The sequence below is a fragment of the Miniopterus natalensis genome, chromosome X, assembly GCF_054644295.1.
Source record: "Miniopterus natalensis isolate mMinNat1 chromosome X, mMinNat1.hap1, whole genome shotgun sequence".
In the NCBI taxonomy this organism is placed as follows: domain Eukaryota; kingdom Metazoa; phylum Chordata; class Mammalia; order Chiroptera; family Miniopteridae; genus Miniopterus; species Miniopterus natalensis.
In genome coordinates this window covers 10,799,138-10,821,500 of record NC_142103.1, presented here as the reverse complement: position 1 = coordinate 10,821,500, position 22,363 = coordinate 10,799,138, and the positions used below count along the sequence as shown (strand labels likewise).

The 22,363-nt window shown below is 42.5% G+C and overlaps 2 protein-coding genes across 3 annotated transcripts in view; one reads left to right on the top strand and one right to left on the bottom strand.

Annotated features, from left to right (window-relative positions):
* The window catches only part of ZDHHC9 (zDHHC palmitoyltransferase 9), a 32,311-nt gene extending 29,734 nt beyond the window's left edge, over nt 1-2,577 (bottom strand). The window contains exons 1-2 of one of the 2 annotated variants that reach the window (XM_087829285.1): nt 2,411-2,577; nt 305-605 (exon numbers count right to left, since the gene is read on the bottom strand). In XM_087829285.1, the coding sequence (XP_087685411.1) occupies nt 305-471 (167 nt within the window). In that variant the 5' untranslated portion in view covers nt 472-605; nt 2,411-2,577. Of the gene's footprint in view, nt 1-304; nt 606-2,004; nt 2,101-2,410 lie in introns of those variants that run through there. The other variant, XM_087829286.1, reaches the window with a different exon arrangement.
* Nucleotides 2,578-17,821: 15,244 nt separating this feature from the next.
* On the top strand, nt 17,822-18,466 carry CCDC169 (coiled-coil domain containing 169). Its single transcript, XM_016215945.2, has one exon. It carries the CDS (start codon nt 17,822-17,824, stop codon nt 18,464-18,466), a length of 645 nt encoding a protein of 214 aa, XP_016071431.1.
* Nucleotides 18,467-22,363: the final 3,897 nt, after the last annotated feature.

Below are 22,363 nucleotides of genomic sequence, written 5' to 3'. Positions count from 1 at the left end.
GAACCTTAGGAGACCACTGAAAAGGGGAGGTGAAATCAAGGCAAATTCCTTTATTTTCCCAAGTGTGCCAGGGGTAGCCCCAAATCAGTGCTGTCATATTAGTATCAAAGGTGTTGGCCTTTTCAGGCAACGCACACTCTGCTATAAGCATAAAGCAAGGGATTCAGTTCACATGACCTATAGACACTGCTCAAGAGGACAGTGACGACCATCCAAGGACCACCCACAAACTTCCCAGAAAGAAGGTTCTTCCCCAAGATTCAAAGTAATCATTGGCAGGCGGCTCTGCACAGTGGAAACTCACTCGAAGGCGAAGAAGAGCGTACATGTCCCCAGGATGAGGAACAGGGTCAAGTAGAAGATGCCCTTTTGCCGGGCCATCATGACACGGCCATCGCAGCAGAAGGTGTTCCTGCCTGGGAGTTTCTCCCATTTCCGTGTCACCTTCTTTCTCACCACCATCACAGACATGACTGGAATTCCTGCTCCAGGTGCGCTTTGCGATTACAAGATGGAAGAAACAGAGGCTGAGCCCAACTTCAAACTCACGTTGCCCGCTATTGCTGCTGCTGGGTCAAACATCATCAAAAGTCCAACTTCCAACCCTAAGAAAAAAGACACACACAAAATGAGGTAGGAACATGAAAATGCAGTTCAATCGCCCTTTCCCGAGGCAGAAGATAAGCCTGAAAGGGTGGGGGAGCGGGAAAAGTTTATTTCCAGTCTATGCCTGTCCTCTAAAGAGAGAAAAAGTTAAAGGTTCTCCAAAGAGGAGGAGGAGGAGGGGAAGGGGGGAGGGGGAGGAAGGAGAGGGCTAGTATATCTTCTTCTTTTTTTTAATGTATTTTTATTGATTTCAGAGAGAGATAGAAACATCAGTGATGAGAGAGTCATCGATTGGCTGCCTCCTGCATGCCCCTGACTAGGGATCGAGGCCACAACCAGGGCATGTGCCCTGACCAAGAATCGAACCGTGAGCTCTGGGATCCTAGGTCAATGCTCCAGGGCTGAGCCACACCGGCTGGGCTCATGTATCTTCTTAAATAAACCCCTATGTTTCCAATATAATACTGATGATTTGTTCATCATAGAACCTTGGAGCTGGAAGGATTTTTATAGGTGATAGCCCCAATTAATGGGTTGGAAGTGAGTCAACTGAAGACCAGAGAGAGAAAAATAACCTATCCAGGGTCACACAACCGCAAAGCTAAGCCAAAAAAACATGTCTGCAGACTTTTAGTCCTGGGAACTTTCCACTGTACCACATTGTTCTATAATCATCATTAAAAGGACTAAAAATAATAGTTTCTGTCCTTAAGGAGCCACTCTGTCCCTTCCTCCACTCCTTCACCTTCTTTCTTCAATTAGCCACTCAAATATGAATCACACCAGGGAACAAGTCACCCTCTGGCAGCGCTGGGAGGTTCTGGACAGTCTGGACACATATCCAGGTTGTATTTACTCAAAACAGATTTCCCCTAATCAAGTGCTTTGTAACTTCCTGAGTTCGGGAAATGAACCAATCTTGCTGGTCTAGCCTAACAGTTGTGGGAATCTGAATGAAACCACTTCACAGACCTGTAGGTGGAAGGCTGGCTTAAACAGGAGAGGTTCTGGAAGGGTGGGAGGGAGGGGAAGGGAGATGGCAGCAGTCGGAAAGGGTCATAAAGGTGTTTTCTGGGCTATTTCATAAGTACCATCAATGCTTAGCATCCTGAATTCCCAAGCCCGGCCTTTCCCAGCCACTGTCACCCTTCTCATCCTCTGAGGGATGGAGCTGTGGCCTCTACTTACTGACACCACATGCCCCACGCTGGCACGACTGAGGCGGAAGCCTGCAGCCTGACGGGCTGATGAGAAACAACTTGAAATCATTCCCCAGCCGGACAGGGCAAGGGTCCAAACAGGGACTAGGCAAGGAGCCCGGCAATCGGAAGGTGGAGGGCTTGGGAGAGGGGAGGGGGCACCAAGGTGCAGAAAACACTTCCTTTGTGTAAAACTAACCTGGAAAACAATCTCCTCCCGATAACCCGGCCCAGCAGGAGAAGAGAGCAGGAAGGGGAGCGGGCCTGGGAGAACAAAGATCGAAATCCGTCCAGAACCAGCGACCGCCCACCCGCCCCGGGCCAAGGCCCGAGTCCCGGGCCGGCAGCGGGCGCGGCCTCGGGAGGCCCGCCCTGCCTCCGCCACGCAGCGGACCACCGCCCCAGGCGGCTTGGGACGCGCGCCACCTCCACACGCTCGTACACACTCGCACACGCCCCGCCACGTGTAGTCACCCCGATGGGGGCTCCGCGGCTGGCGACTTGAGCGGGGCAGCGCCAAGGTCCGCAGGTCCCGACGCCGCGGAGGGGCTGGCAGCCCACCATGCGGCCAAGCCCAGGAGACCCCAACCCCCACCCCTTGTTACCTGAACCTGGGAGCCCAAACTCGGCCAGGGACTGAGGGCAGGAAGTGGACTGTCCCAGGGGACCGCCTGGGTCGCCCGAGATGGCAGCGACTTCTCCTCCCCAGCCCGGAGGCTGCCTCCTCCAGACAAGGAACCCCTATGATCGGGGCCCTAAAACAGCTGTGGCAGCCGCCCACTGCTGGCCGAATGGAACGCTCCTCACGTCACCAGGTCGCTCCAGTGGTTGCTCGCCCCCCATTGGCTGATTGACCTCAGCGTCTCCGCCCCTGCCAGCCCGGTCCCGAAGTACCATTGGCTACTGCGAACGCCACTCAACGGTGCCTCCGCCCCACTTCCCCACCCATCTCCCGGCTTCGTGCCCACCTGCCCAGCGCTGCAAGCCTCCCTTTGGGGTCCAATAGCCAGCACGTCAAGTGTCGCTTTCTATTAATATAGTTACGCAGAGACGGAGGTGAAGGAGAGTTCGGATAGGACGGGGGAGGGGGGGGCTGGGGATCAGCCCCCCCCCCCCCCCCCACGGTGAGCCACTGAAGCAGCACTGGCTCGTGGATCTGGGCGCTCAACCCAAACTGGGCCTCTCCTGCCCTACTTGCCCAAAAGCAACCGCGGCTCGGCATTTTACTCTTTCGGTACAAAGCAAACAAATATAAAAAGGAACTGGAAAGCGGTAACTGTCCTTGAGAACAGAGAATCATTTTGCAGTACCTAGAACAAATAATTGACAGTGAGAAAGTTACAGAAAATCTACCGACAGAGCATAGATTCTTCCAGGTAGGTAACAAAGTCAAGATTGCCCAAAAGGTTGGAAATTACTCTTCACTTTGGAGAGCTTATGATCATGATCATTGGGGAGGGGGGAGCTAGGATCCAAGGCAGAATCCCCACCCTCCAAACACATTGATTTTCTTCTGTCCCCCATCCTCTGCAGTTGCTGCTACAATGAGCCACTGCTACTGATCCCAGGGACTCGCATCCTTCAGAAGTTCAAGGTTGCAGTGGGCGAAACAGTTCAGAATGACGGCATAGATATTATTGGACGGACTTGCAGAAGCACTGGGTCTGTCTCCACTAGGATGGCTCCGGGCTTCCAAATAGAAATATGAGAAAGGGCTGGAGGTGGCCTCTCCTTACCTGTCACGCTGCTGGGGAGAGTGTCTAGGTCGCCAGCTATTTTCCTGAGCTTGAATAAAATTTCTCTAGGGTGGGGATGTTTGCAGTTGATACAGAAGAGGCTGCCAAACGTCTTCCCAAAGCAGTTTTCTGTGTTTGCTGAAGAACCATGCACGTGGTTAAGAACTATGTCTCCTCTACACTATTTGGGTCCCACGTGACATGAAGCAAAAAGCTACCTGATGATAATTACATTTACCACTTTCCTGGCACCCTTCCCTGAACAATTGAAAAGAATTAAAAAATCACTAGGTGATCTCCTTGTGACAGAAATGTGTTATAATGAATTTGCTGAAGAAAGTGTGTTTTTAGAAAGCTTCTACTGTTCCTTAGCATTCATGCTGGTTTTTGGGGGTTTTTTGATTGTTTGTTTGTTTTAAACTTATCTTTATTGATTTCAGAGAGAGGAAAAGAGGGGCAGAGAGAGAGATAGAAACACCAATGATGAGAGAGTCATTGATTGGCTGCCTAGCTCGCAACCCGGGCATGTGCCCTGACCAGGAATCGAACCCTGATCTCCTGGGTCCTAGGTTGATGCTCAACCGCTGAGCCACGCCCGGCTGGGCAGCATTCATGCTGTTTATAATCATCGGTTGATTTCTGATAAAACATATGATCGATATCACTGTCTTCAATTCTCCCCCCTTTGAGGTCTGAAGGGTGCTGATGCTGCACATGCTTGGTATGGAAGGGAGAGGCACTTCCCTCGGCCCGGATTCCTGAGCCCATGCTCACCCCAGCTGCCGTCCTCCTGACTGTGGAGCAGTCAAAAATAAACCTCCGCAGCACCCAAACATACTTGGGCCATATCTCAGGTGCAGGTGAAGCCTGGGGAATCCTGGAATCCGTGTGTCATGGCAACACATTCCTGAGCTCTGCCTCTCCCTGCCCTGGGTCACATTCCCTCCAGGATTGAGTAGCTGTGTAGGTCAGGCTCATGGGAATACAATCTGATATTATTTGTGTTCACCACAAAAAGGAAAAATAGGGAAATGTAATATGGACAAGCATTCCATAAGACTTCCTTCTAAGTAAGCACATCATTTTATATCTTCCTGAAAGTCTTAATAGACACACAACCAAACTGTGACTATAAACTGAGATTGTTTCTTTTCTGTTCTTTTTTTTTTCTTTTCTCTTTTCAATAAACCTCCAGACTGTATGCACCCAAATTAGTGTTGGTTCCTTTCAAGGGGAGTTGCAGGCACTTGGTGAGCGCTAGAAACACTGCTGGAATCAAGGTACAGGCTTCCATTGGGTGATGGCATACATCCTGGTGAGCATTGTTTAAAAATGCCTGTCTCTGGTCCTGACCGGTGGTTTGGCTCAATGGTTAGAGCGTCGGCCCTCAGACTGAAGGGTCCCGGGTTCAATTCTAGCCAAGGGCATGTACCTTGGTTGCAGGCTCCATCTCTTGCTGGGCCCAGACAGGGCACATTTGGGAAGCAACCAACCGATGTGCCTCTCTCACATCAATGTTTCTCTCTCTCTCTCTCTCCCTCCCCCTCCCCCTCCCTTCCACTGAGCCAAACCAGCTAGGGCACTCTCCCACCCTTCTGCTCTCTCTGAAAAGCAATGGAAAAAATATCCCTGGATGAAGATTTTAAAAAAAAAAACTGCTTGTCTCTGGCTTCTCCCAGGAAATACCAATTGTCGTACGACTCTGGTGCCGCAGGAGGGCCCGGAGGCACCGGGGCCCTGGAATGGGAAACTGAGGGCCTTCCGTGGATTATTTGTCAGTGGCATCCGGGCCTGAGGTCACAGCTGGCCAGGGTGGGGGCCCGGGGCCCAGGCCACTGAGCTCATGGAGGCAAGGCCAAGGACAAGGAGTAGATCTCCATCACCAAGCTGGGCCACCTGGTCAAAGACATGAAGGTCAAGTCCCTGGAGGACACCTAGCTCTTCTCCATGCCCATCAAGGAATCTGAGCTCATTGACTTTTTCCTGGGGGCATCCCTGAAGGACAAGGTTTTGAAGATTATCCTGGTGCAACAGCAGGCCCGCACCAGTCAGAGAACCCGGTTCAAGGCATCTGTCACCACCATTGGAGACTACAGTGGACATTGGTCTGGGTGTTAAGCGCTCTAAAGAAGTAGCCACCTCCATGGGTGAGGCCATTATCCTGGCCAAGCTCTCTACTGCTCCTGTGTGGTGACGCCACTGAGAGAACAAGATCCCAAGCCCCACACTGTCCCTTGCAGTCCCTTGCAAGGTGACCGGCCGCTGTGGCTCTGTGCTGGTGCGCTAATCCCCACCCCCAGGGGCACTGGCATCGACTCAGCCCCTGTGCCCAAGAAGCTGCTGCTGATCCTTGTGCAAAAGCTTCATGGCCAGACAGACCTAGGTTCAAACCCTGGCTCTGCTACTTAGCAACTTGTGTAAACTTCAGCATGTAATCGATCCTTTCAGAGCCTATTTCCTCATCTGTAAAACAGAGCCAATACCTACTTCATGTAGTTGTAAAGGGGATTAGAGGTAGTGTGCGCTCAATGTCTGGCATAGTTGAGAAACACAATCAATCAGTTTGGTGTGTTAGGATGACATCCATACCTACTGTCCTCTCCCACCTCCCTCCTTTAGCTACACCGCCGACTGAGAGTAGAGAGGTAGGAAGGAGACCCATCCTTCACTTTGCTGAACCTGTGGCATCCACGTGTCACCACGTTTTCATAGACTCGAAATTCGTCACTGAAGGTCATCCTTATCTGACTGAACGCTTGATTTCGCAATCCTGGAGGCACCCTGCTCCCTGGCTGGGAAGAGCTTGGGCAATAATCTCGTTCTAGTGGAATGGCTGTTTTCTAAGCACCAGCATCTCAAGTGAATCCTCAGCCATGGCCATTACATTATCTGTTTCAACAAGCAAGAGATGGCTGGGATTTCTTTCATCACAAACCCCCTGCATTCCCAGCACTGTGCTGGGATGGTTGGCTCCTGTCAGAGACCGAGAAGCACCTTGAAGATGCCACCATGTGAAAGCCAAACATGCAAAAATCCCAATAAAAAACTGCCTGGGATGGCAGGGAAGATAATATCACAACGCAACTGAATTGCTCAAACCGAGCCTGTTTCTGCCTCCGATGCCTATCTGCTCCTGCTGGTTCTCAATTTTGTTTAGTCTCTAGACTGTGGATTTCTGACTCCACCCAGAATGGTTTTAAGTGCTGTGCTTGAGCCTTCAACACTAACCCTAAGACTACCCTCTAACTAAATAAGAGTCATCACACCATTTAGTGAGGAGCTCCTCTGAGCCAGAGATTATACTGCATGCTTTATACAGATTTGGTTCCTAGACTGTGGTTTAAACTTAATGTCCAAGTGAAAGCATCTGACACTGACCCAGCACAGCCTTAGTCTCTGACTTTGTCCAGCCCTCTCATTCCAGGAGCTGACCCCAAGGGATTGTGTTGCCCCAAAATATAAACTGGTCTATCAGTCAATCATTAAGTATGTAGTGAGCACCCACAGTTGGTTCAGCCTGTAGTATGGACTATGGGAAATACCAAAGAAGTATTTGACATGATCCCAGCCTCTAAGGAACTCAAAATATTCTAAGGGAGAAAAGACCAGCTCATGTGAAGTCATTAAAGATAAATAAAAAACAGTGTAGAGTCCAGGTCTCAGCTGTGCACAGCAGACTCTCCAGTCTCTTAAGGAAAGCTTGCCTCAAAAGGTTGTATCCTCTCAAACAAAGTTGGTAGAAGAGTAAATCGGTAAAAATCTTTCAGTAGAGCTATTTGGTAGTATCTCTTAACATTTTTACATTACATAACCATTGACCCAATAATCCTACTGCTATCTAGAAATACTACAACAAATGCTCAAAGATAGATGTCCAAAGATGTTCACTGTAGCATTGCTTGTCATTGCAAAAGTTCCTTAATTATTGCACATCCACATAGTGGAGTACTATGCAGCTACTGAAAATAATAAGGTAGAGCAAATATACAGGAAATAGCAGACCATCACCTTTCTGCATGTGTGTATATTTCAATAAAAATTTTACATTAAAAAATTATGCACGAGGAGGGGGGCATGGAAACCTGAGATTTATAGCCCATCGGTCAGAAGCACAAATGACAACCCAGACTTGCCATTGGCATCTAAAGTGGGGTAGGAACAGTCTTGTGAGATGAGCTCTTAACCTGTGGGATCTGATGTTCTCTCCAGGTTGATAGTGTCAGAACGGAGTGAAAGTGTAGGCCACTCAGCTGGTATCACAGAGAACTGCTCATTGTAGGGAAAATTCCTCACACATTTGGTATCAAAAGTGTTGTGGGTGTGGTGGTAGTGTGAGTGCAAAGGAGAAACACAGCAGGGAAGAAGGAGGTTTTTCTAACACACCATCGCACTCAGAACAAAAGCCAAAGTCTCCCAGCCAGTGTGGCTCGGTGGTTGAGCATCTACCCATGAACCAAGAGGGCACAGGTTGGATTCCTGGTCAGGGCACATGCCCGGGTTTCGGGTTCAATCCCCAATAGGGGGCATGCGGGAGGCATCTGATCGATGTTTCTCTCTCATCCATGTTTCTACCTCTGTATCCCTCTCTCTTCCTCTCTCTCTAAAAACAATAAAAACATTTTTTAAAGAAGCCAAAGTCATTCCAATGACTTACTAGACCTTACACAATCATCCACCTCACCACCCCTAACCCCTGCTAGCCCCTCCTCTTGCTCACTCTGCACGGGCCCCTTGCTGTTCCTTGAACAAACTGGACATGCTCTCCCCCGGGGCCTTCTGTACCAACTATTCTTTCTGCCTAGAAAGATCTCTGTCTCCCCAGATCTCTGCACGGCTTGCTCTGTCACTTCCTTCAGGTCCTTATTCAAATGTCCTCAGAGAAGTTTGCCCTGGCTACGCTATTTGAAATTTCAGCCCCCCATCCACCCCAAACTCCCTATCTCCTTTCTCTGCTTCATTTTTCTTCATAACACTTACCATCTTTTAACATACTACATATTTTAATTCTTGTTGCTCTCCCCACTAGAATGTAAATCAACAAGAGCAGGGATTTTCATGTTTTGCTCACAGCTGTATCCTCAGTGCTGAGAACAGTGACTGGCAGCAGTAGGTGTTCATTTTGGGCCGAACTGCTTTCCCCCCAAGTTTATATGTTGAAGTCCCAACTGCCAACACCTCCAAATGTAACCAAATTTGGAGATAAGGCCTTTAAAGAGGTGATTCTGTTAAAATGAGGCCTTTGGGATGGGGCCCTCATCCAGTATGACTGGTATCCTTGTAAGAAGATGAAGAGATGTCTTGGCTGGTATGGTTCAGTGGTTGGAGCATGGGCCCACACACTGAAGGGTCATGGGGTCGCTCCGCGCCCCCCGCCCCGTCCAGTGTGTACGGGAGGTAACCAGTAGATGATGTCTCTCTCTCTCTCCACCCCCCACCTCCCTTCCACTCTCTCTGAAAAAGTAATGGGAGGAGAAAAAGGAAGATGAAGAGATGTCAGGGTGCTCATGCACAGAGGGACAACCACGTGAAGAGACAGCAGGAGGGTGGCTGCCGACAAACCAAGCAGAGAGGCCTGGATGCCATTTCTGCACCTTCGAGCCAAGGTTTCTCCCTCCCATCATTTATATGGCACCTCTCTGATGAAATCTCCAACTCCTCGGAAAAGAGAAAACAATTTCTCACTGATTCTCTTACAGAGAAACAGAGCCCCCTCCTTGCTCAACAACCTACCAAAAGCACCTACTTTTTTACATTCACAACTAAGTACATATTTACTGTCTGTATCTGTTAGGTGCTTCGGTTGCTATGTATTCATAATAAATATGTCTATGTTAGTGTTATGTCCAGTTAGAAGTGGTTTGGACAAGTGTCTGATGATCAGTTTGGTTTCCAAGGAGGGCTGTGAGAAGGAACAAGGGTTGTCAATGTTCCATGCTACTGCTCAGAACATTAGTTTTGCCTCAAAGAACAATATTTTGATGCTGCAGATGCTGAGAGCTTGTTAGGGAAGGGGGAAAGATCCCGTTCAGAATCAATGCACTGTGGAATATCCCTAGAAGGAAACACAAGAGACTGGTAACAGTGGTTGCCCTCAGGGGTGGAGACTGGAGAACCTGGAGATAAGGAAGGAAGAGACCTAATTTTCAGTGTATACCCTTTTAGAACTTCGGAATTTTGCTGCATGTGCCTATATTAGCTATACAAAAACATTATCTAAGTTTAAGTTTTTTTAATGTGTTTTTATTGATTTCAGAAAGAGGAAGGGAGAGAGAGATAGAAACATCAATGAGTCATTGATCAGCTGCTTCCTGCATGCCCCCTAGTGGGGATCAAGCCCCACAACGCAGGCATGTGCCCTGACTGGGAATTCAACCAGCGACATCTTGGTGCTCAACCAACTGAGCCACACCTGCTGGGCCTCTAAGGCCTAGCCATCCCATTCTAATGCACCTGCCCCGGGCAACTCCAGGGAATTGACATTCATTCCCACTGGTGACCCTCACTCTGCTGGCACCTCCCATCACATCTTGCTTCTAATCTCTGAATTCATTTGCACAGAAGGTAAGCTGAAGACTAATTTTCAAAAGGTGATGTGAGTATGTTAAAACAAAATGTGCTTCTTCACCCCTTTTCTAAATGAGAAAGGAGTCACGCTAAGCCGAATCAACTAAATGAGGCTGTGCACAGACCTGGAGCTATTCAGTATACCTCTCCTCTACTCTCTGTGCTTCTGTTTTGGGTTAAATAATATCCCATCAGCTATTATATTTATCTGTAGAAATTTAAACTCTTGTTATTCTACAATAAAACGTCATCTCTCCACCCTCGCAAAGTCTGTTCCTATCTGATAACAGCTTTATTGGTTATGCATATACACTGATATATTCATCTGCTCTGGCTGCCGTAAAAAAGTACCATTGGCTTAAACAACAAAAATGTATTTTCTCACAGTTCTGAAAGCTAGAGGTCCCAGATCAAGGTGTCAGCCAATTCTGTGCCTGGTGCAGGTTCTCTTCCTGGCTTGCGGACAACCGCCTTCTTGCTGTGTCCACACATGGTATGCAGGGACAGAGCAAGATCTCTGGTGTCTCTTTCTCTTAAGGACACCAGTCTTATCAGATTAGGGCCCCACTCTTAAGACCTCACTTTACCTTTATAACCTCCTAACAGGCCTTATCTCCAAATACAGTCACATTGGGGGTCAGGGTTTCAACATATGAATTAGGGAGGGGGCATAAGTTAGTCCATACAACTGGTTTAACACTAATGCAGACTTTTTTTGTATTTTAGTAAATTAGCAGGTTATCAGAGATAAGTGTGGGGAGCATGTATCTACCTACCTATATATACATGCCTTTACAGCTGGCCAAGAGGTGATGTGAACAGGTTGTTTTGGAATTGGTAGGGAAGGTGCACAGAATGCACTTGGGGAAGGAGGAATAGAAAGTTAAGGAGGGATGGGGGGGGGGATCTGCTGGTGGAATAGGAAAGGAGGAGCAGCAGCATCCTATCCTGGCAGTCTTCAACCAGGAGAATGCTGAGTTGCTAGTAAAGTCTTGCATCAAAGCAAACAAATTCCACAGGATTGAATAGGCTTCTTTGAATCCCAACTCTTCCTAATAATCACTAGGGCAAAGTGATCTGCCCTGCCTGGCAGGCTGGAACATGAACGATGGCCTAACCTGTCCCGTCCTGATTGCAGGCTCACAGGAACATGGCAACTATGTCCCTTTAACTCACTCTCTACCATATTATTGGCCAAAGAAGCATTTTAAGTGCTTCTGATGGTGATGATTATAGAGAAAATGGAATATAAGTGGCTACTGACAAGTTTCGTTGTAACAACTTTTATAACCCCATCATTAAGGAGATGAATATCTTCATATTCCTAAACAAGAGGTAATCACATGTCTAAAGCTTCCTCACCCCTCACTTATTTTGTTAAAATGCTATTCTCATGTATTCTCCATCTTTTCCCCCTGGGTGTGCATTAGTTACTATGGAAACATTGGGATACCATAGTTTGAGCATATCAACATTTCCAAGTTCTATTACAGTATGAAGCCAATTTATATAAAAGTATTGGGGGAGGGAGTTGTTGCTGGGGGTTACAAGTGAATTCAAGTCAAAATGAAATGTAGGGCACTGCTAGACAAATACTTCATTCCCCCACTCCATGTACCAGAATCCTAACGATAGTTATCAATGAGGTTGTATTAATCTGTTCATGCTGCTATAACAAAATACCATAGACCAGGGACTTATAAACAACAAACAATTATTTCTCACAGGTCTGGAAGCTAGGAAGTCCAAGATCACGGTGCCAGCATATTTGGTGTCTGGAGAGAAACTGCTTCCTAGATGGCCGATGTCTTTTCAATGTGCCCTCACATGGCAGAAGAAGCAAGGGAGCTCTCTGGGGTCTCTTCTCTAAGGGCACTAATCCTACTCACGAGGGCTCCACCCTCATAATCTAAGCACCTCCCAAAGCACCATAGCCTAACATCATAACCTTGGCGGTTAGGTTTCAACACACAAATTCATGGGGGACACAAACATTCAGTCTGTGACAGAGGTTTATTAAGTGAATATATTTATGTATAACAACATCAGCCTAGGGTTTTTTCCCCTTTTTTGCTATAATTATTATTTACTTATAAACAATTTGTAATTTGTGTCATTTCCACTTCAACCCAAGAGTTTTTTTATGAGTCATTTTAAATTTTCAAAAGGCCATGTTTTCCCCATATGGTTCTAGTGTTTCTTGTCTTTTTATTATGTTATTGTGGTAAGAACCTTTGCCCACATGTGTGTATCTACTATACATCTCAACCACAATGTACCACATACAACTAAAAACGAATTTAACATCTCTCTTGAACTAGATACTCCTCCAAATTCTTTACCTCAGTGGTAATACCACATCTACCCAATCGCTCAAGCTGGAAATGTGAAAATCACCCTCTCCCTTATTCACTAAATTAAATCAATCACCAAGCCCTGTACACTTTAGCTCTTAAAAACTCTTCAGATATTTCCCTCCTCTAGATATCTTCTTTGACATTATCTATCAAATAACACCATGAGAGATGGTGATTAAGCTCACTTCCACCACTCCCACCTCCCATTCATCCCTTCCAGTATAGTTTTAACATTATTTTTATTTTTCTACTGGCTACCTTTTTCATTTTAAATAATATTCATAGACAGAGGAACCGTTGCATATTGGAGGACACTAAATAGACGTGACAACCAGATGCAGTGCTTGGTTCTGAATTGAATTATTTGGCTGTAAAAAACATTATTGGCAAAATTGGAAAAACTTGAATGGCATCTGAGTATTGGGTAATAGCAACTTATGAGTGTTACTATTATGATTTGATGGTTATATTGTAGTTTTGCAAGAGAATTCCCTTTGTTTTGTTTTTTTAGGAAATACACGACAGTGTTTCGAAATGATAGGGCATCACATCAGTGACTTACTCATAAAAGGTTCAGGGGAAAAGTTCTTTGTACTGTACTTTAAATTTTCTGTAGGTTTGGGATTCTTTCAAGATTTTTTAAATGTCTTAACGAGGTTTTAAAAACTTGATGAATTAAAATTCATGACATTAGTAACACATGACAACAGCTCAGTTTACAACGGAATAAATTGAGTTAAGGTGCTGAAAGAGCCTTACATTAAGAGGTGGTAACAGTATTAATTGCAGGTAGGTTTTAGTCAAGAAAACATGGTGTCATTTTTAGGTTAACAACTAAAAGAATAATAAAAGAATGTGTTACTACTAAACTATAAAATGGAAAATAGAAAAATAAAAAATACATCATATTTAGTGACTCACTTCCAAAGAATAGAGTTTGGGAAGGGAAAAAAAGCAACTTTACAAGGAGTAAACTGGCAGACACCACCTTAATCAAGGTTTATATGACCAGTGATAAGTCATGTTTATAGCATGAACCCTCTGATACAATGAGAAAGGCACTTCATCTCTGTAGTATTGTTTCTCAAAAAACCCCAATAACCCGACCAGGCAGTGAGGCTCAGTGGCTGAGCATCCACCTATGAACCAGGAGATTGCCGGTTCAATTCCCAGTCGGGGCACATGCCCAGGTTGCAGATCCCCAGCAGGAGGCGTGCAAGAGGCAGCCGATCAATGATTCTCTCTCATCATTGATGTTTCTCTCTCTTTCCTTTCCTCTCTCTGAAATCAATTTTTAAAAATAATTTTTTAAAAACACACCAATAACCCAATCTAATCATGAGAAAAACAGCAAATAAATTCAAATTGAAGGACATTCTACAAAATACCTGACAAATTCTGCTCGAAACTGTTAAGGTCAAAGACTGAGAAAATGCCACAAATCAGAGGAGACTAAGGAGACAGGACAGTTAAATGCAATGTTGATTGTAGATTGGATCCTGAAGCAGAAAAAGAACATTAATGGAAAAACTAGTGAGACCTGAATAAAATCTGAAGTTTAGTTAATAATGATGTGGCAATGTTAGTTTCTTAATTTCAACAAATAATAGCATTAAGGGAAATTGAAACTGGGTGTATGGCAACTCTCTGTATAATCTTTGCAACTTTTCTGTAAATCTAAAATTATTCCCAAATAAAAAGCTTATTTAAAACAAATTTCATAATGGACTCATAGATACAGAGAGCAGACTGATGGTTGCTGGGGGGGTGGGGGTGGGGGACTGGGTGAAAAGGTGAAGGGATTAAGAACTACAAATTGGTAGCCACAAAACAGTCCCAGGGATGTAAAGTACAGCATAGGAAATATAGTCAATAATATTTTAATAACTACATATGGTGCCAGGTGGGTACTTGAAATAGTGGGGGAGCCACTTTGTAAAATATATGATTGTCTAACCCCTATGCTGTACACCTGAAACTAATACAAAATATTATTGAATGTAAACTTTAATTGAAAAAAAAATTAAAAATGTAAATGTGCTCATGGTCTTGTGAAGTGAAACAGCACATTTTTTCTCTAATATTACTACAAATATGTGAGAAATGTCTTTTTTAAATTTAATTTTTCAATTACAGTTTACAGTCAATATTCTTTTATATTTGCATTTGCATTTGCATTTGCATTTTGCTCTTGTGTTGTTTTAACTACCAGCCCCAGGTATCCTATGGAGCAGTCAGCTCAACTGTCCTTGTAGACCTTCTCGAAGCCTTACACACCACCCCACGTATTACCATGGTTTATACACAGAAAAGGGGAGGATGGGATTAAGCTATTCTATATATTTCTCTGCTACTTGTCACATCACAAAATATATCACAGGGACCTGCTATGCTAGGTCAGGAGCTGTGGCTTCACTTGTGTTCATAATATTCTATCAAAAAAAATAAATAAAACAAACTTTATAAATCCAAAAGTACAAAGGGGAAAAAGAAAATGAAGAACAGATATGACAAATGGGAAACAAACAGAAAGATGGCACATATTAACCTAAATGTGTCAATAATTACATTAAATATAATTGAATTAATTCTTCAATTAAAGAAACAGTCCAACTGTATGAAAAAAATTAACCATAGCTCAGCTGGTGTTGCTCAGTGGTTGAGCGTCAACCCATGCACCACAAGGTCACCAGTTCAATTCCCAATCAGGGCACATGCCTGGGTTGAGGGCTCAATACCCAGCAGGGGCGTGCAGGAGGCATCAATGTTTCTCTCTCTCCCTCTCCCTTCTTTTCTCTCTAAAATCAATTTAAAAAATTTAAAAACTTCTAAAAAATCAACCATGTACTGCTTGCAAGAGACACATTTTCATTTTTTAACGTGCATATACTGCTTTTATTATAATTATGGTTCTTAGCTGAATGAAAGCAAATAATAGCTTAAAAGGTTTCAAATGATAGAAAAATATTTGGGTAAATTATGAAACAATTTTTGAGTACTCAAGCAATAGAAACATATTACATTTTTCTACCAATTGTAAATAAAAAGTTAACAATGAAATCAAGGAGTTGAAAGGTCGAAATGGGCCTCAAACATATTCACTCTCTTTTAAATTTTAGACAAGGGAGCTGAGAATAGGAAAAAGCCAACATGTACACCACAACAGTCTTTTTATTAATGACTTCCAATTTTAACTCTTTTCTAAAAGCATTAAGCACATCGAGACCCTTGTTGTAAATTATGTATCATCTCCTCTTTGGCTATGAGATGCATTGTTTTGTTACCTAGAGACATCAGTGAATTTAGTTTCTGAGACCAGTCATTTGATCAATTTTTTGGATCCTCAGGACTCTGGAAGTTGATAATTCCTGACAACCTGTCTACTTTAACAAAGATGGAAGAGACACATTTTAAATGTAAGGATACAAATGGTTAAAAATAAACAAATGGCAAAATGATATACCATGCAAACAATAACCAAAATAAATCAGGATAACTATATAAATATCAGACAGAATAAACTTTAAGAAAATCTGCATTATAGAGATAAACAGGGATTTTTCATAATTACAAAAGATTTGATTCAACCTCAACAGGAAATTATAACTATCTTAAATTTGCATAAGCCTAATAATGTAGAAAATATATACAGTAAAAAGTGGCAAAAGTAAGAGAATAAAGAAATTCACAATCACCCTGGCAGGGCTGATGAGAGTGCTGTCCCAGTAAGCCAAGGTTGAGGGTTTGATCTTCAGTCAGAGCACACACAAGAATCAACCAATTAATGCATAAATAAGTGGAACAACAAATCAATGTTTCTCTCTCTCAAGTCAATAAATTTAAAGAAAGAAATTCACAAGTTGGTAGATTTATATACATCTCTCTCAGTAATTGGTAGAAAAAGCAGATTAAAAAAACCATTAAGCATATAGAAGAGTTGAATGACATGATCAACAAAGTTGACCTGATAAATATAGAACACTATACACAGCAATTGAAGAATACATACACTATTTAAATGCAAATGAAACATTCACCAACATTTAGCGTGCTGTCGGATATTAAGCAAGTCTTAAATTTGAAAGGAGTGAAATCATACAGAGTACAATATCTGAGCACAGTAGAATTAAGGTAGAAATCAGTAGCAAAAAGATAACAGGAGATATCTGAAAATTATATAATACACTCCAAATGACCCATGGATCAAAGGGGAAATAAACGTACAGCATAGGGAATATAGTCAAATAATATTGTAATAACTATATATGGTGCCAGCTATGGTGACCCAAGGGTGAATCCTAGGTAGCTAGGCTTAAGTATAACAACAAGAATTTTACCCTGCCATAAAAAAAGAACAAAATCTTACCATGTGTGACAGTATGGATGGATGTAGAGGGCATTATGATAAGTAAAATGAGCCAGTCAGAGAAAGACAAATACCATACGATTTCACTTATATATAGAATCTAAAGAGCAATATAAACAAACAGAACAGAAGCAGACTCATAGAAACAGAGAATAGACTGATGGTTGCCAGAGGGGAAGGGGCTTGTGGCACTGGGTGAAAAAGGTGAAGGGATTGAGAAGTACAGATTGGTGGTTGGAAAATAATTGCGGGTATATAAAGCATAGCGTAGGAGATCTAGTCAGTACTTTCAGAATAACTATGTATGGTGTCAAGTGCATACTGGGAATATCGGGGGCACACTTTGTAAAGTATATGATGGTCTAACCACTATACTGTACACCTGAAAGTAATACAGAATAATATTGACTGTAACTTGTAATTGAAAAATAAAAAAATAAAAAATAAATATATAAACCAGTGAAGAAGAAGAAGGAGGAGGGGGAGAGGGAGGGGGAGGAGGGAAAGAAGAGAGAAAGAGAAAGAAAGAGAAAGAGAAAGAGAGAGAGAGAGAGAGAGAGAGAGAGAGAGAGAGAGAGAGAAAGAGAGAAAGAGAGAAAGAGAGAAAGAGAGAAAGAGAGAAAGAGAGAAAGAAAGAAAGAAAGAAAGAAAGAAAGAAAGAAAGAAAGAAAGAAAGAAAGAAAGAAAGAAAGAAAGAAAGAAAGAAAAAAGAAAGAAAGGAAAAGAGAGAGAGAGAGAAAGGAGGGAGGGAGGGAGGGAGGGAGGGAGGGAGGGAGGGAGGGAGGGAGGGAGGGAGGGAGGAGACAAGAAGGCAGTATTATGACATACAAAGTGCTGGCTGGGGGGATTTCAACCAAGAATTCTAGAATTCAGTTCACCGTGGTAACAGCTCACAACAACAGTTTCTTCTCCCCAGCTTTGAGTGTCCCTTCAGGTCTTCTGCTCTAAGACGTGCTGAAGGGAAGGGTGTGGACAGGTCTGTGACTGGGCACTATGGGTAATGAAGGAGGCAACAACTTTGAAGATATGACCACTGAAGAACTGAAACTGGAGTTATCGGAAGAACTCCATAAGAAAGACTTAGCACAACTCTCAGTAATTGAACTAAGACACAAGATAGTGGAACTGAAAGCCAAACTCACTACTGATAATAAAGGCAGTGACTGGAAAACTCGTTATGAGCTACAACTTGTAGTGAACAATCAACTGAAAAAGCAAATAGCTGCTCTGAAAGAGAAATTGGAAAAACTCGGGAGCCATCCTTCAGATAGACTATCTACTATCCGTGTCTATGAGGGAATGCCAGTGAAATCCTTAATTACATTACTTGAAAAGCTACACAAAGAAAAAAGGTGTCTTGAACATCAAGTTAAATACTATTTACTTAAACTGGAAGAAGAATCAAATGCTTACCAAAAGATCAGGGATGAACGCCACATATACCTAGCTAAACTATCTCAGGTCTTTCGCTTACAACGAATTTCTAGAAGGCAACAGATGGATGAACTCCATAGAATGAAAGAGAATCCAGTGAAAACGGGAAGATACAATACAGCTAATCAGCAGATAGTAAATGCCAAGAGAGGATCAGCAAAAAAGGCTACAAGATCAAACCATCTTCCAAAACTCAACCCATGATTCAAGAATGGGGTGGCTCTCTATTTGTTCCCCTTTTTCAGTTGTTAGATTCATCTTGTGAAGGTAACATTCAACACATTTTTTCAGGGAATGAAATAGATATGAGAGCTATTAAACTTCTTTAACTCCTCTCTCAAAAGTTTGTTGCTTTGTGTGACAGTAATTTTCTTAGTAATTTGGGTTAGTTTCAAAAATTACTTTAGAAAGTAACTTTAATGACTCTAAAATTCTAATACCAGGGTTTGTAATTCTTAAAATAGCCTAAGAAACCTGAGCGAGAAACATTTAAAATTATCCAAATCATTGCAATAGCATATTGGTTGCACATCTTGTTATGGGGACTCCAACGTGTTTAAGTGTTAGTTCTACAAGAGCTACTTTGGTGGGGGTTTTTTTGTGGTTTTTGTTTTGTTTTGTTTTGTTTTAAATATATCTTTATTGATTTCAGAGAGAGGAAAGGTGAGGGAGAGAGAGAGAGAGAAACATCAATGATGAGTCATTGATCGAGCCCGCAACCCGGGCATGTGCCCTGACCGGGAATCGAACCCCGATTGCCTGGATCCTAGGTCGACGCTCAACCGCAGAGCCACATCCGGCTGAGCTACAAGAGCTACTTTGGATGTTAGAAAATGTCTGGATTAGAGTGATGGAACGTCAGTGGGGTACTATAAAGGACTGAAATGGGAGACTCTCTAAGATCTGTGTTCTGATGCCAGTTTTGCCACATCTAAGCTTCCGACTTTGAGTAAATCACTTTGCATTGGGTCACTTTCATCATTTATACAGTTGAGAATATTTACCTAACTACTTCCTTGAGATTGCTGGGCAGATCAAGGATACTTACTAAATACTTATTTATTTACTTCTTTATATTAGAGAAAGAGTTTTACCCAATTCTAAGCTCTGAAGATAATTTGTCATGTCAGGTTTTATAAGAAAATGAAATTATTTACTGCAATAATCAAAAACAAAAATGATAGTTTGGGATCCTTTTTTGTTTAATATTAAAATATATATTAATATCAGTATTTTTAAGTTCAGAATTCATAAAGCAAAAATTAGTATAACAGTATCTAATGTTTTTATTGATTTCAGAGAGAGAGAGAGAGGGAGGGAGGGAGAGAGAAACATCGATGTGAGAGAGAAACATTGATCTTCTCCTGATTCGAACACAAGTCTGGACATTCATGAATTAGGTCCATGTAAATTCTCAGCCTGAGTAAAATCTCTAGAAAAGAGAGTCCAGGTCCTGCTAGACAAAGTCTGGGGACAGGGATAGAGTTAGGAAGCAGAGGTCTCCAGGCTGGCACATTACTTGTCCCGTTTGCTGCCGGCCTCTGTTAGGGGAAACACATACCACCTAGAGCCGTTTATTCCAAGCAGCAAGAGGGCAGCTGATGATCAATCAGGTCATCATTAAAGCATTGACTTTTTCTACAAAACCAGTGTTTCAACCCCAGGGATATTGGGTGCTGGTCTGCTCATTGGACCCTTGGGACAGACTTCGTAATGCTGGATCCATTGTTTTTTTAATTGATTTTAGAGGGAAGAAGGGGGGGGAGAGAGAGAGAGAAAGAGAGAGAGGGAAACATCAATCAGTTGCCTTCTGCATGCCCCGACCGGGGATGGAACCCACAACCTAGGTATGTGCCCTGACCAGAATCGAACCTGCCACCTTTTGGTGTAGGGGAGGACACTCCAACCAACTGAGCCACACCCGCCAGGGTTTTAATCTGTTTGAAAATTTTAAATGTCTAAATATATTACAAAATATCAAGAAGTACCATTTATAAAAACAAATGTTGCTATAATCAAAAAGACAGATAAAAAAAGAGTGCTAGCAAGAATATGGAGAAACTGGAAACCTCTACACTGCTGGTGGGGATATTTTACCTCCCCACCAGCTTCTTTGGAAAACAGTCAGTCAGTTGCTCAAAAAGTTAAACATAGAGTCATCATATGGCCCAGAAATTCTACTCATATATATAGCCAAGAGAAGTGAAAACTTACATCCACATAAAAAGTTGCACACAAATGTTTATAACACCATTATTTATTCATAATAGTAAAAAAGTGGAAACAACTCAAATGTCCATCAACTGAGGAATGAATAAACAAGTTGTGGTATATCCAAACAAAGGGATACTATTCCACAATAAAAAGAAATAAGTACTGATATATGCTGGGACATGGGAATGATATCTTGAGAATGATATCTTAAGTAAAAGAAGTCATCACAAAATATCACACATTGCATAATTCCATTTCCATAAAACGTCCAAAGCAGGCAAATCTATAGAGGCAGAAAGTAAATTAGTAATTGCCTGGAGCTGGCAGGGCCAGGGGGAGGGCAAGTGATGGAGAATGACTACAAAGGATACAGGGTTTCTTTTTGGGATGATAAAATGTTCTAAAATTTATTGTAGTGATGGTTGCACAACTCTTTGAATATATTAAAAAGCATTGAACTGTACATTTTAGATGGGATAATCATAATGTAAAATGATTTCTATCTTAATAACCCTCTTATTTTTTGTTAAATTTTTAAAATATGTTTTTATTGATTTTTAGAGAGAGAGAGGAAGGGAGAGAGAGAGAGAGAAACATTGATGAGAGAAAAACATCATGGCTCAGCTGCCTCCTGTACACCCCTCACTGGGGATCGAGCCCGAAACCAGGCACAGGCCCTGACCAGGAATCGAACCGATGACCTCTTGGTTCCTGGGTGGACGCTCAACCACTGAGCCATGCCGGCTGGGCAATAACACTCTTATTTTGTTTTCAAAATCTATACCTACCAAAATAAACCTTAAAATAATGAAGCCCCCCCCCACACACACACAAAAATATCCAGAAGGAAAAAAAAGCCTTAGAGAACTAATTTCTATCAGACTTCCCTTATAAGAAATAAAAGGAAGTCCATCAGGCCGAATAGAAATTGTAACTCCAACACCAGTAAAGGTACTTACATAGGAAAACATAAAATATGATATGAATATATTTTCCTTTCATTCTCATAAATGATTTAAAAAACATCCGCATTAAGCAATAATTATTAAAATATTGTTAAGTTTAGAATATATAAAGATATACTGTCTATGATAATAATAGCGCAAAGGAAGGGAGAGGAAAAGGAGCTATATTGGAGCAGTTTCTGTGTACAACCAGAAATAAATTAGCATTAATGTGAAGTATATTGTTTTAAGATGTATATTTTAATACCCAGAGCAACCACTAAGAAAATAATTCAACAAATAGAGTAAATAAAGAGAATTAAAATGGCACACTAGAAAATATCTATTTAATGCAAAAGTAAGCAGTAGAGAAGAAACAGAGGAGAAAAAATACATGAGACATACACATAGAAAATAGTTATAAGTAATTACATTTATATTATAACCAATAACTATATTAAATGTAAGTGAAGTAAGCACTACAATAAAAAATAAAAGATTATCAGGCTAGATTTAAAAACAGAATCTAACTGTTTGCTGTCTAAATCATATATACACTTTAGATTCAAGACACAAATAGGTGGAAATGATAGAAATTATATACTATGCAAACAGTAACCATAACAGATCTGGAGTGGCTCTCCCAATGCATTAGTTTTCTATTGCTGTGTAACAAATTCACACAAACGTAGCAGCTTAAAATGATACCCATTTCCTAGCTCACAAAAACCAAGGCAGGTTCTCTGCCCAAGGTCTCAGAAAGCCAAAATCAAGGTGTTGGCCAGGCTGCCCTCTTGATCCGAAGCTCTAAGGAAGATCTGCTTCCAAACAACAACAAAAAATCATGTGCTTCCAAGTTCAAAGAATCTGCTTCCAAGTTCAGGTTGTTGCAAAGTGTGTTAGAAATATGCTCACGCCAGTGTGGCAGATCTGGCAGTTATGT